We start from the raw sequence: 15,830 nt of genomic DNA, 5'->3' as shown, positions 1-15,830 counted from the left end.
GGTCGGGTTAGTTTTGTCACATCTAGACGTAACTAATATTATAATTCAACTTTACAAGTAGGAATATGACCCTTTTACCCTACCATGATCAATGAATTTGATGCTTATGGTAGAAGTCATAACTTCATTCATTGAGTATAAATGAAGGTAAGATCCAAATGAGCATATAGTAAGTCTACGAGGAGGCATGTTAAATGATGAAAATAATGGACATGGTGCCACTTAAAAAGGAAATACAAGGGATAATATTAACAAATTGAATAATAAAATTTTAATTTACGACTAAAAGTGGAAAGGGATACTTCTATTTAACAAAGAAACAATTTGCTAAAAATCTTAAGATTCTATGAAATAAAGTTCAGGAAACACGTGCATAGTAGCTGATGACAAGAGAATTATTTAAAATATTAGCAGTTTACCAACGTTTCGCGGGAAAGTTGAAATTTTGTTAGGATTCCCTCTTTTTTTTTCATAAATTTTGAAATTAAATATATTGTGAATCAACAACTTTGCAATTAATTAGATTTAGTACGTACTAATTAAAAAATTGAAAATTATTTTTATAAGAAACAAGCATTATTTGGATGATCATTGTGTTTTCTATGCTGTTAGTCACACTGTGTAGCCGCTGTAACACTAACTGAATGAATATAATCACATGATGGCTGGCCACATATAAAGTTAGTGTTGAACGATATATTGTTATATTTATAGACTAATTATTTTCAAAGACTACATTTACAATTGAATGATATTGACATTATATCAATGGATCGGAGTAATAATAATTGGTCAAATTAGAGTAAATGATTTAAACAATCTTGGTTGAATTTTATGTTTTAAATTACATTTTACTTGGGTTTAATAATTTGCATTGTTGATACCGTGTGGAGATTAATTAATGATAAATTTTTTGTTCTTTAAAAAAAATAGAATATGTTATATGTAACAAACACAAATAATAATCTTTTATTTTTGAGGGAAACACAAATTGATAGAATATACGATAGATATTCTAGGTATTCTGTTATAGTAGGAGATATATTTTGTGAATATTTGTAAATATCTTTTGAGTTTCCTAACGTGATTAGGACTCACGATTGTAACCCTATATATATTGATTAATGGAAAACACTCCAATCTGAGGAGTTTCACAGTATCTAACATGGTATCACAGCTTTAGGTTTTTCGATCTAGCTTCCGCAATTTTTTTTTTCCATTGAGTTTTCACCCAATTTCTTGTTCCAGTTCCGTCTCCAATTTTTGATTCTTTACGGCAACACTTTAATTCGGTCCACTCACTGCAACTAATTGGTGAATCAAATAATAATCTTGGTGATATATATAGTTTCAAATTTTCAATGTTTCATTATTTAGAGTCTTTGAGGTTGAAGCGTTGACATCTAACATCTTGATTATAGTACTTGTGAATAGTGATTTTAAATTTGTATCCTTATCAATCTTTTTAAAAGATAGAATATCTTTATGAATTTTTTTTGGAGGGAATCAAGGTCCACTCCCTCCAAAAATTGTCCTACCATTGGCTGTAAAAACACCAACCTTGAGCAAGACTCTTTTAAAAAATAAAAAAATCAGGAAAGAAGAAAGTCCAATTGATTCAGATTAGTGTCACGAGTCTACCCATATATTCAGTTAGTTAGTATACAAGGACAAGACCCTTAGAAGTCGAGAGAAAGAGTAAGAAAATCTTCATCCCTAATTGTTAGATTTGATCTTACTCGTACAATTCTATAATTGTTAGAATCCCGATTTTAATAACCTTGGTGATGAGAATCGATCTCAAGATCACCTAAATCCGGGAGTGGAGCTGAGCTCTATCCCTTACTCTCTATGATTCTATGATTGTGAAATAGAAATCTTTGTACGTAGTATTAGGCCAAATCTAGCTTGATAAACCTGAATAATATTAAAAGCTCAACCCATAGGTCATAGGCCCTATCTTTAGCACAAAGCCAAAAAGTGTACATGATGTTTTTTTCATAAATAACATTGGCGCGCCAATAATTATGAAAGTAAATATTTTACCGAATCTAATAAGCTTTATATAAGAAAAAAGACATAAATCATGCAAGTAGAAAAAAAAACAAGTTAAAAGAATGATGACGTGATCTAAAGGCAACTAACTAGCCTAACAAATTAAAGTTATAAAGAATCCTAGACACCAACTACGTCACCAAAACAAGCAAATTATGTATACCATGATGCAATATAATGTCAAAGTTTAATAATCAATTTAGATCACCAGCAATGCAACAGTACAACGGCTAAGTTCTTCCGATCGCCACGGGATTGATCTCGGTCGGATTCCGATCACATGGACACGTGGTGGTGGTTTAGACGACGAGTTTTATGGTACATGGGCAATGGGTATGGGGGTGTAAAGTGTAAATAATTTTGTCTTGGATCATGTATGATTAAAGGTCTCCAGCTAGTTTGTGTCGTGTACAAGTTCAGTGTAACAAACTGATGATATAAGATGGAGATTAGCATTAGATGAGACAGGATGTCCCCTGTATGTAATGAAAGTTTTTTGAATTGGCGTTGACATAATTAATACTCCACTTTACTCCGTAATAAGTTGCAATTGCAAGGATATGTTATGTTACTTAGACACCATTACAAATGTCGTGTTTGGGTATATACTCGTATGTTACGTACTCGTATACAATTGTCACATACATACGCACTTGGATAACATTTTCGTGAAAAGAAAAAAAAAATGATTCTATAACACTTTTGTATGTATTTTGATTTGATGTCTCACATGCTTGTATATTGTTACTTTGTCAATTTTAGCTCAAAGGATGCTTATATTAAAGTTAAAACCAAATATGAGCATATATCGTGTATACCCTATTAAGGCGTCGAGATTAAAATGGAAGGGTTGAGCAAGAAATTTTATAGGATAAACCCAATGTGTATTAAGTTTGGACTAACATTGAAAAAGAAGAAAGAGAATGACCAACATTCACAACATGTTATTGTACAAATTTGATAGACTACTTCATCTATCTATTTCTCAATTAATTTTACGATTATTAACAATAAACCGGAATTGCATTCATGTGGTATGACTTTTTTCTGATGTTGACTTAATTAAATTAGCCCCATTATGAGTACTACTTTATCAATATTTATAGCACTTGGATATAACCATAAAAATCATCATAGATTTCTGATAGAAAATGATAATTGATGCCACTATAATTAAAGTATTTATTTATTAGATTAACCCGCCAACAAACGTCTATAAATTTAGATGAAACTAAAATTTAAAAGTTTTAAATTTGAGTACCCGCCTGCAATCGAATGAGTAACGCGGCAACCACACAAAAATTGCTGTTGTACATGTGTGTTACTCAACATAAATCGGATCATATAAATTAATAAATACCACAATTTATTATATTAAACATTTACTTTTGTTTTGATTTTCAGGAGTTGTCTCTATAAAAAAAATTGATTTAATTTATTTTTATAAGTTTATGCACATGATTTTTATAGCTTATCATTCTTTTGCCAACACGATTTAGAGAAGAAGATCCAATCGTCAGATTACGGTGGCTAATTATCAATGGTCTAATTAATTAATAAACCAAATAAAGTAATTATATTAGTATTTATATACTATAATTAGGTAGGTGTTACACAAGACAAAAGAGAAACTATGCTTGAAAAACAAGACAATGAGAGAAAGAGAATCCAAAGATGAAAGTTTAGGGAAATAGCAACGTATACATACAATTATATAGTTCTATATTATGTGTAACGCTTTGGATTCCTATGTATCACATGTTTATATGACTTTGTTAGTTGCAAACTTGCAATTTCATAGGTTATCATGAGATGAGATGTGCCTTAATAACACAAAAACATGCAACCGAGTGAGTGATCTAAAATTTACAATTATGTTTGTCTAGGATCATGCAACCGGGTGATATTTGTGTAATTAGTCTATTCAAGTACCACATTTATTTGTTTTCGATCGATATCGGACTTCAACCATCGGCTTAATTTATAAAAATTATGTAAAGTATAAAGTTGTGTAAGAAGAAAAAATAGAAAGAGAATCTAAAATTGTAAGTTGGTGTTAACATAATTTTTTTTTTTTAAATTCAATTGTTATGTTTTTGTTAAATTTAAATTCTTTATGTAGATGTAATATTTACTCGTATATATTTTTATTTATGTCCTTGAAATATTTTATCATAAACAAATTCTTTCCACTACCTCCGTTAAATATAAGTTGCAACTTTGGGTATTATTTATGAGATATAAAATATTCCAAGGTTACAAATAATATATAACGAAGGTAGTATTTGAAAATAAAATAAAAAATTACAATACACATGATTTTATTTGAACTTTAAAGTTTAAACGCTTAATATATTGCCACAAGCTGCAATGAATTGGTGAATTTAGTTGGCCCATCAAGTAGGTTTCTTTCTCAAATGTGGTTCAACAATTTTTCATGTCCTCGTGCAAATGGGCCGATACAACTTAAATAACGAACTAATAACCCATAACTAGGGTCGTAGAAAATAGAGATGTAAATGAGTTTGGTATACAAATTTGATAGTAAATGAACCTTGAATGATGCATGAACAATCCTCTCTACAAATCCAACAATAAAGCTAGGGTTTATTTTAAACTTTAAACCAAGTTTGTCTTAGCTTTAAAGAGGTTGTGAACTTGTGATACCAAGAAATATTGGAGAAAACAACCTAACCTTTTGTATTGCTATCAACCAAATATATATACACAATACAAAATATAACCTAACTTGCCTAAAACTCCTAACAAGATAAACTTTCCAAATATACAATATTAACATAATTAACAAAACCAAACTCTAATACCGACTTTAAATACTAAATTAATTTCCTAATACAACTAAGCTAAGGACATGGGCTATCTACATTGTATATATACAATACGACTATATACGGGCTCAATTGTTGTTCTCTACACATAAACTTGATAATCATAATCTCTCCTTAAAATTTATATCTCAAGAATTGAACGAAGTTGGATTAGTATGGAAGAAAAAAAAGGTCTAATTGCTAGGTTTGAAGAGCTTCATGATCGTGGCATCGTAATTCCTTGTAGCCATGAGACTAATGATACTATTAATCCTAACTCGAGTTCTTCCTCTATGAAACTCGAAGTTAGATTAAACTTTGATCACTACGAAACCTTAATTTATTACCATACTAATGGTCGAAGAATGTTGACCATGCGAAAATTACCTACAAAGGAAGTTCACTTGATTAACCCGTTTTGCATATTGTGTAGGGTTGATATTGCTCAAGATCTTTTAGCCACTAAGAATAGAAACGATGTTCTTGTTGGTAATTGGTTGATGAAAAAGTTGAATCATTTAAGTGATGATATATGGAAAAGAGTTGAGTCTCTTAAGAAACAAGGACAACAAGGTTTTGAACATGAAAGTGGTTTACTAAAGAGTGTTGAAGTTTCTGATTTGAGGCTATTTCGTATTGGTCCTGATCGAGTTTGTAATGAAGAGGAGTTCGAGGCGTGTGTTGCTACCTCCGACGATTTTGTTGAGGAGGAAGTACCGGTTATTAAGGGGCTAGAAAGGCTTACTATTGAGAATAATGGTGATGGTAATGGTAATGATTGCGAGTTTTTGAAAAAAGATTGCGAGTTTTTGAAAATAGAGGGTACGTGTGGTATATGTCTACAAAAATTAAAAATCACAGACGAAAAAGGGGACAAAGATCTTAAGGCTACTATTAATGACGATGATGTTAGTATTGTAACAAAGTGGTCAAAATCTCTTACGAAGTTGCCATGCGAGCATGTGTTTCATGAGCCTTGTGTACTTAGGTGTCTCTATGCAAATCCTGTTTGTCCTTTGTGTCAGATTTCGCTTAATGAATGACTTATGTTTTAAGTTAGATTTACAAAAATTTGTAGTGTGATTTGTGTTTTATATTAGAAAAATAGAAACCAGTTAATTAATACATGTGATTTACAGTGTGATTGTATTCATTTAATATTCTAATTTATGATTAAGGCTTCTTATTCGAATATTACTATGATCAACTTGTTTTACTTACAGCATTGATCGGTGCTACATATATTTTTTTGATACAATGATTATTACTAAGTATAAATAAAATGCACAATATACGGAGTAAATGATGCTATGTTATGTATGGTATATTTTTATTAACTAGGGTAGCTAATGCGCGCGATGCGCGCACATAGCTAGTCAAATCTAGAGACTCTTTCAGCTTGGTCTTAAAATCATAAATTTAGTTGTTGACAGATTTAATGACAAAAAAAATATGTAAACAACTATGTTTATGAGTATATAAATGTCCAAGACAACTAACATTAAAGAATGAGAGCAAATAAGTACATAATTAAATATTTTAGAGGGTATAATTGTCCAAACAATATTCATTAAAAAACTTGTATACATCAATGAGGGTATATATGTAAATACACATTTTAAAGGGTATACTTGGTATTACACTATTCATAAGAGTAACTTTCTACTAAGGTAGGGATAGATAGTGTAATCTTTTAGGCAAAATTGTATTCAAGAAAGAAAATGGTTAATAAATTGAAGGAAAAAAAAGATTATTAGGAATATGAAATCTATAATGAATAATTAACTTTATTTACTTTGATCTAATCTATTAGTAATAAGAACTAAATTCTAAACTACAATATCACTATGAAATACTACCTAGATGACAATACCTTTTTTTCAACTAAATATGATGATTGAATTGAAGAGAGCAACTCAATGAGGAGGCGTAATTGCATTATTCATCAATAATTCTTTACTAAAGTCATACAATCCTGCTTGGCATGATCATTCACTTGCTTTCAAATCTTATCATTCATCAATAATTCTTTAGCAATTTATTTTACATTGTAAAAATATTGAATCTCCCATTGAAAATGTTTTTCATATATATATATACGATGTGATAATTTTTTTGTAAATGTGTAGATTGATTTCCTGCATACTATAACACTTAGGGCTTCTTGTGATTTACTGAATTGAGCTAAAATGAAAAATATTTGTGTTTTAAATGGTATTTGAATAGTGAAAAAAAGTAATAAAGACACGAAAAATTACGGAAACATTAAAAAAATTTACTAGTATATGGGAAAAGTAGGTTTACTTGATGATATTTAAATAAAATTTTAAAATATATAAATATCTACCAACACCCAAAATGATATACATGCAACATATTTAGGGACGGAGAAAGTATACGTAAGCCTTGTGTTACGAGTAATCAAAAATGATTTGATCTGAATATTTAAATTACATTAACAACGATATTATATGTAATTTGTTTCAAATAGTTGCACTATTCTGGTAAAACTATAACTTTAACGAATCAAGATAATTGTAATCCACAAGGTGTAATCTCAATATTCATAACTTGAGACATTAATATAATAAATTCGGTAACAACACAAGTACGTAAAGGTTAGAATCAAATATCAATTACTTTACTCAAAGCTAAGATAGGCAAGGTAAAAGTAAGAATAATAGGAATTTATAAGAAGTAAAGAATAATAATATTTCAAAGCATATAGGACGATTTGTGAAGACAAGTAAAGAATTACAGTAAACCTACCAATAAAGAAATCAATTTCTACACATTATTTAAAGAGTGCAAGATGTTTGAAAAAATTATCACACACCATTCACATATTCTTTACTACACCATTGTCCACAAAACTAAGTAAATTTCATATTGTACCACCCACCTCTTTTGTTCTCTCTTCGATCCCCTCAAAAAAAAAAAAAAAAAAAAAAAAAAAAAAAAAAAAAAAAAAAAAAAAACAAACTTGACTTAACAATCTACATAGTATGGCAGACTTAGCAATAGATGTTGTAAAAGCGACAGCTGGATTTGTAGGTGCTCAAGCATGGGACGAGATAAAACTTGTTCTAGGTTTTCAAGGTCACCTTGAAAATCTTAAGGAAAGGTTTAATGACACTCAAGCATTCCTTCAAAGTGTAGGAAGTGCTAATGATAATCCAGGTGTTGACCGTTGGCTTCAAAAAGTTAAGAATGTCTCTTATTTTGCGGCTAATGTAATGGATGACTACGATTATGAAATTATACGCAGGAATATTGAGTTGGGTGAGAACCTCATGCGTAAGAAAAAGGTGTGTAATTTCTTCTCTCCCTCTAATAACCCTGTAGTTTTCCGCTTTCGGATGACTCATAAGGTACTTGAGATTCTTTCCAAGTTCGATGAGTTAGACAAGGAGGCTAAGAGAATAGGCCTCAAACAAGTAAAGCTGCTAGATAAGAGTGTACCCACCACTAGCAATGCTGGGAGGGCAAACCTGGAGATTATTCGGCAAAAGGCAAGTGCTATTGAGTTTATAGGGAGGGAGGATGATAAGCAAAAATTGCTCGAAATGATGTGTAGTCCAAAAAATGATAAGGAACACCTCATCACCATTGCCATTGTTGGGCTTGGAGGTAAATTTTAAAGTTCAAAGTTCTTTTGAAATTTATTTTGCTTGTTTTGTTTTTCATATTTAGTTTATGATACTATATACTATTACATTCAAAATAATTCCTTCCATTTACAACATATAATAAAAAAATATTCAAAACTAATTTATATAACCTAATCCAAAGTTTGTTACTATATTATTATCTTATGGAATCTTTTTTTGAACTAAGTTGATGAGATTTTAGCATTGAAACTAATGTCCTCAACACCAATGAAAGGGATACTATTATATTATAAACAAATTAATCTATAACTATCTATATACTAAGGGCCTGTTCTCATTGACTGAAATGAGCTGAACCGAACTAAAAAAAATTGTTACATAAGTCATTCAATTTCAATTTACTATTATTATTAATAAATCTCACTTTATAAATCCGTGCATTTTACGGTATTAAAAATAAGTAAATGATAATATAATTACCATAATTTTTTTTCTGAAAGATAATATGATTACCATAATAACGCCTTAGATATAGGTAGTTGAATTTTTAAATACTATACAATATTTTACTTGAAAATAAGAAAATTTTAACTTCTCATATGATGTGTTATTTTTTAAATTTGAAATTTTTTGTTACTTTTTGCAAGAATTTCTTATTTCTAAAAAAGGAATTTAAAGTGACAAATACGTTTTTTTTTTATTTGAAAAAAATTTGCATTATATTTTGAATAAGTTATTGATAAATCTCTCCATATAATAAGCATACTAGATTAGCCCCGTGCGATGCATAGTTTTATCAAATAAAATTGTAGTGTAGAACTCGCATATACTCTACAAATAATCTTCTCGAGTGAGGCGTTAGATAACTAATTAATATATTACTTAATTAGTACTTTGTATTAAGTTTGTAATGTATGACAAAATCACACATTAATCGGGTAATTAATGTTAATTTTACTTTAATATTTTCACATTTTTGTCCTAGATAAAATCATAAGCCTATGTTGTTAAGTGTTACTAAGGGGGTTGTTAAACACCGCACTCGAATTTATCAATCTTTGAAAGCAAAAAAAATAAGTATCATCAACAACATGTTCAATAGTACATCAAAATATTAAATTTGATGATTTAAAAAAAAAAAAACACACACACACACAAACAAAATTTTTGTATTAAGAAGATATATATTCTGATTTTAAAAAAAAAAAAATCAAAATTCTTGTATAAAGAAGCGATACCAGCAATATGATTAATCATTATTCACAAGCAAGCCAATTATTAATATGAATTCGAAGTAGAAAAACAACTATCCGTTAATATCCTACCTTTTAGGAAAATAGTACTGTAGTCAGCTTATTTTTATTAATTTAAATTATTGACTTATGTAAAATATGTAGTTACTTGGGATAAATATAATACAAAAACAAATGATAGTTTACTATTGTAACTTTAAATGATTGGTTTAGATGTAATGTATCTTTTTTTTTGAATGATTAGATATAATGTATCTAAACTATCACATGATAATTTTTTTTATTTTTTTTTTCTAAAATAAGCCATACACTTTTGGGCGGGAAATTTTTTCATAATAAGTCGATATGTGTACAGGATTGGGGGAAAGATGACGTCACCGGTTGCTACTTTAGTATATTTAGATATTACACCTAAGATATTTTCACAAAAAAATCGATATTTATTTTTTAAAAATAATACTTTAATATACTCTTTAAACATATGATATCTATACATGTATTTGACGTTTATACTCCCTCAACTTAATCAAGTTTGATTTATTATAGCATATAATTTTGGAGGAATTTTACAGTATGATTTTTTAATTAAAAGATATTGTTATGATATGAGACAACAAAGAAGTATATTTTGTATTGAATTAAAGTTTTTGTGAGAATCTAAATTGAAGTAGTTCGTTGAAACTCTTGAAAGAGATTGAGAAGTATTAGCGATTCAAAAAAATAAAAAAGATTGAGAAGTATTTTATATATATATATTTGCAGAACTTAAATTATTTTTACTGAACTTAATTAAATTAATTTCATTGAACTGAAATTTTTTCTGCTGAACAGAAATTATTCTTACTGATTTTATATAATAATTCTTATTTAAGAAAATTGAATTTTACTAAACTGAACTTATTTTTATTAAACTGAAATTAATTTTACTGAACAGATTTTATATGACTGAACTGAAATTATTTTCACTAAATATTATTTTTTTTTTTAAAAGGTGAAGTAAACATGGCCTAAGTAAAAAAAAATGATGCCAAATAAAGTTAATGCATATAAAATTTATCACTGATATATTTAAGTCGTAAGCTTGCTTAGAAAATGTATACTAGTGAATAAGATAAAAAGTTGTAATGTGTATCTATCAATTTGGTGAATGTTACAAATAAAAAACAGGTAGTTATTAGGTTTTATGACTACTGAAGACCTGAAGTGCCTGTCTGACTGGGTGGTATGACATGAAAATTTTAGATTTTATTCTCGCTATGGGAGATAGGAAATAAATTAGTCTACTTCTCTTATATGGAGAATTTCCGATTAATAAAATAACAATATAAAAAAAGAAAATAAAATAATAACAAAAATGCAAATGACATAAAATAGCAAATAATTACTTTTCTTCACTATACTATTTTTTTTTCTCTATTCTCTTTCTAACGTTGTAAGGTTGTGATTTATTCTATTTTGGTAAATAAAGATCAATATTTTATCCTTACAATATTATCAAATCCTCATTATTATATTATTGAATTCTGTTATTGTTCAATAATCAGGTTTTGGTAAGACAACTTTAACAAGAGCTCTATACCAGAAAGAAGAGAAAGTTGCAAAACATTTTGATAATAAAATGTGGGTATGTGTGTCTGAGGATTTCAATGTTGATAGAATTTTGAAGGAAATGGTTGAATCGCTTTCATCAAAGAAATGCGACTTGACCAACATGGAAGTAATTATGAAAGAACTTCAACAAGATTTGAAAGGCAAAAGGTTCTTGCTTGTACTTGATGATGTTTGGAAAGAAGACAAAGCCTTATGGGATTCATTGAAAAACCAATTGAGGACAATTGAGGGTCGTCAAGGTAGTGTGATTTTGGTTACCACTCGTAGTAAAAAGGTTGCAACGAGTGCTGGGGTTCGTGAACCATATGAGTTGAAAGGATTATCAGACGAGGATAGTTGGACATTATTTGAAAAACAGGTCAATATTCCTACTCCTTCTCATAAGGAGGTAGGACATAGGATTGTTAAAAAGTGTAACGGTGTTCCTTTGGCAATAACAACTGTGGGAGGTTTACTTCAATCGAAGGAAAGGATACAAGATTGGGAATCGATAGAGAATAATGAAGTATGGGCTACTTCGTCGGAAAATGATACAAATTACATTCTACCGTCGTTGTTTTTGAGCTATCAGCATTTGCCTTCGCTTTCTTTGAAGCAATGCTTTGCCTATTGTGCGACCTTCCCCAAAGACCACATAATGGATAAGAATGAGTTAATTGATCTTTGGATTGCTCAGGGATTCCTTAAAGCTGATACAAGCAACTCGACTTTAGCAATGGAAGAGAAGGGGGAAGATTTTTTCAATACGTTGGTGAATATTTATTTCTTACAATTAGAGGTTGATTGGAGAAAGGAGAACACAAAAAGAGAAATATGGAAATGCAAGATGCACGACTTAGTACATGATCTTGCAATTCATATCTTCAAACAGGAGTTGTTCATTTGGGACGCTAAAGTTGTTGATCCATACACTTCATTGAATCATCACCATCTTGTATTATTTGATTTTAATGAGGAAAAAAGCAAAGCTTTGAAGGACGAAATAATACAACATGTACGAACAATGAATGTATGGAGTGGTAAGTTCCCATGTTGGAATGTGTTAGCTCAAGCAAGATACTTGCGAACTTTGATATTAGTTGACAAAGGGATGACAGAAGAAGTGTTGGTTATCATTGGGAAATTGAAGCATTTGAGATATCTTGATCTGTCTTCCAACCCAATAGAAACTTTACCAGACTCAATATGCAAACTCTATCAGCTGCAGGTATTGATTCTCTTAAAGACGAGGCTAAAGGAGCTACCAAAAGTATTGCGTAAGTTGGTCAGTCTTAGACGACTTACAATATCAGGTTGTGAATGCCAATACCTTTCTTTGAACGATCTTGGGAAGTTGCCTAGTTTGAGGGGTTTGTGTCTATATGATTTCCCTAATGTAGAATATATTGGCGAAGAGTTAAACAGTAGTGAGAATGAGAATAATCACTTCAATAAAAGTCTAGAGAAAGGTTTTTTCCCATTTTTAAGAGAGCTTCGGATTCACAGATTTCAAAGTTTGAAAAATTTGAATCTTCTCCCCCCTACTAATGCTACCACATTAGCAACAATAGACCCATTCCCATGTCTTGAGGTTTTAGAAATAGCCGAGTGTCCAAAGCTAGAAGTTGTGGAAACAAGTCCAGCCTTGAGTTTTAATTCCCTAAGAAGTTTAAATCTTGAGGAATTTGGTGAGAGTGAAGAACCCTTGGATATAATCAAGTATCACAAAAGTGGTAGTCTAACTTCTCTCATTGTTAAAAAGATGCCTGGGATGAAAAGCCTACCTCAATCTCTGTCAAATTGTTCTAGGCTAGAGACTTTGTATTTATATGATTGTCCAAAATTAGTGTGTTTACCCAGTGGTTTGAGTTCCCTCACCTCTCTTAAGTATTTGAAACTGTATAGGTGCAGAGCCTTAGTTAGTCTTCCAGATGATATGTTCAATGGGTCTAGTCTCTCTTCCCTTTGTGAGTTAAATATAGAGTATTGTTCCAGCTTGGTTTGTTTACCTGATGATATGTTCAAGGGTCTTACCTCCTTGCGTACACTTAGTATTTCTGATTGTGGAAGTTTAGAAAATATCCCAACTAGTGTCACAGAATGCACATCTTTGGAAAAACTAGTGATATCAGGTTGTGAATCAGTAAAGCATCCCATCCCAGATTTGAGTAAATTGCAGGGCCTTGTTGAATTAACATTAATTTATGATGTAACAAGTTCAGTGCTAGAGTGGATTCCACATCTTCCTCACCTTCAATCTTTAGGAGCTTACGTGGAGCATGAAATAGAAAGCAGAGATAATAGTCCTAGTCCTAGTACAAGTACAAGGTGTATGTCTTATTTGACGGTGTTCTGTAATGACAACCACCACACCATCACTCCTCCACCCCATAAACCCAATAACTCCCTTATAGAACTTTCGTTGTTTGAGAGATCAAAAAATAAGCAGCAAAAAATGAAAAGTCTGCCTCAACAACTACTTCAACTCCACCTCCCTAACCTTGAAACTCTGGGTCTTCATGAATTTGAAGAGTTGGAAAGACTTCCAGAGTGGATAGGCACCCTCTCATCTCTTGAATATTTGGCGTTATTCTATTGCAAGAAGTTGAGAAATCTACCTGCCAAAGTGCATCTTCCCCAAAATCTCAAAACAATCGAAATTTGTGGTTGTCCAATTTTGAAAGAAAGAATAAGTGCCAAAGAAGATTCTGGATCTGAATGGCACAAAATCTCAGATGTTCCCTATGTTGAGATCGATGGTGAAATTATACAAGACCACAGAAAATGATGATGGACCATGGAGTCTGCTTGTATCCATACAACCAAGGTATTTATTTATTTATTTTAACGAATTACTCCGTACATTTTACCAACTCAATTGTATGAATTACTAACTCTCAACAAATTAAAATTATCTTTCTTATTACCAATTCACAACATTTCCTCTTTTTTTTCTATCAGACTCACTTCGATGATTCGATTAATCATAAGAGGCCAGGACGGAGTTGATGGCAAACTGATCGATAATCACGGTAATGGAGGGACTTCATTTATGCTTTTATTTGATTAATATTTATGCTTTTATTTCACTAATTTTACTTACTTTGACGATATTAATTGCATTGGGTCGGGACTGGGGAGGCTGCAATGGGGGATAATCATCAAACACTTTAATAATTACGGAGTAGTTCTTATCGAATTTATGCTAAACAATGGGCTACTTGATTTTTTTTTTTTTTGTTTTATTTGGATGAAATTGAGTTTTTTTTTGCTATATTATATGTATATATGAGTACTAGTTATTTGTGAAATTTTAAAAAAACAAAGTGAAATAGTAAAGTGTCGTTAAAATGACGAAGTAATACAAATTTTTGGGATTTGTTCTCCTTGATTTTGCCTACTTTAATTTGTTTGTGATATATTCATATATAAGGTGTCTAATTTGATGTTTTATCTGAATTTGTTTTAATAATTGTCAACAGCCATCAGCAAAATATAGACCCGGTGATAGTCGAAGCGGATGCAGTGGTGTTAGGCTTCCAAATGGATGCAAAATTGATTGTCGTTTAAGAAGATTGATGTAAATAAGTGATAAATAAATGCAAGCATTGGACTTGGGTTGTGAATTGTGATTGCTCTTACTTGTGTTGATGTGTGTAATTATTTATGAAATAAGTATCAAACTTAAATTAGTTGACTTATTTAATCATATTAGTTTTAATTAATTACAAGTGTATGGCCTAAGTGTTGTACTATGTTGTTATTTAAATTAGACCTTGTGATTATATGTATTTTACAATTATAGTATGTACTGTATATTTTTTTTTAATTAGTCCTTGTGACTTGCAGTGTTATAACATAATTGATTATCATAGTTGATTATTGGCTTAGACGATTTACATTAGTGTAGATGATGTACAACCTTACTTGAACATATTTTGTTCTATAGGATCATACTATGGATGATGTACTAGGGATGGAAATTAGAGCTGATCAAAGGTGAACCGGCCCGTTGGCGCGACCCAAATTCGGGCGGGTTTTGGGCAGAATTTTCCAGCGTGGTCCAACTTTTCAAAAAGTTTAGGCAGGTTTGGGAAGACGGTTTTATAAACGCATATTTAGTTGGTTTTTTAATTTGCCAAGTCCGAATGAAAATGGCCCAGAAAGCCGCACGAACCTGCCATTTTGGATGGGTTTGGGCACAAACTTTTCAGCTCAAAATTTGACCCAGCCTGAAAAATGAGTTGATTTTTCTTATAATTATATATCCCTAAACTCTAGTGTATGTAGCTCTACCTACACTCCCTCTGAAACGATGTGTTTAGCCTCCTTATTAACCCAGTATCTAAACCCATCAAAATGACATGCTTCATAAAACCATCGAGATCGCTCGTCAACAATAAAATTTCTAGCAAGTAATGATCTAACTATTGAACACTCCCCAAACTACCTCCATGGTTCTGCATTCCAAAACCTCCAACACTAAAGTCGTC

General features: G+C 30.7%; 1 protein-coding gene across 1 annotated transcript; it reads left to right on the top strand.

The window, feature by feature from the left end:
* The first annotated feature begins 7,703 nt into the window (after positions 1 to 7,703).
* Positions 7,704 to 15,102, top strand: LOC145614474 (putative disease resistance RPP13-like protein 3). Its single transcript, XM_081669529.1, has 4 exons — positions 7,704 to 8,513; positions 11,292 to 14,164; positions 14,299 to 14,369; positions 14,820 to 15,102. Exons 1-2 carry the CDS (start codon positions 7,889 to 7,891, stop codon positions 14,123 to 14,125), a joined length of 3,459 nt encoding a protein of 1,152 aa, XP_081525655.1. The 5' UTR covers positions 7,704 to 7,888; the 3' UTR covers positions 14,126 to 14,164; positions 14,299 to 14,369; positions 14,820 to 15,102.
* Positions 15,103 to 15,830: the final 728 nt, after the last annotated feature.

This window comes from Chenopodium album, chromosome 25 (genome assembly GCF_948465745.1).
Source record: "Chenopodium album chromosome 25, dcCheAlbu1.1, whole genome shotgun sequence".
Classification (NCBI taxonomy): domain Eukaryota; kingdom Viridiplantae; phylum Streptophyta; class Magnoliopsida; order Caryophyllales; family Amaranthaceae; genus Chenopodium; species Chenopodium album.
Note: the sequence above shows the minus strand (reverse complement) of the source record. Positions and strands in the feature narration are given on the sequence as shown.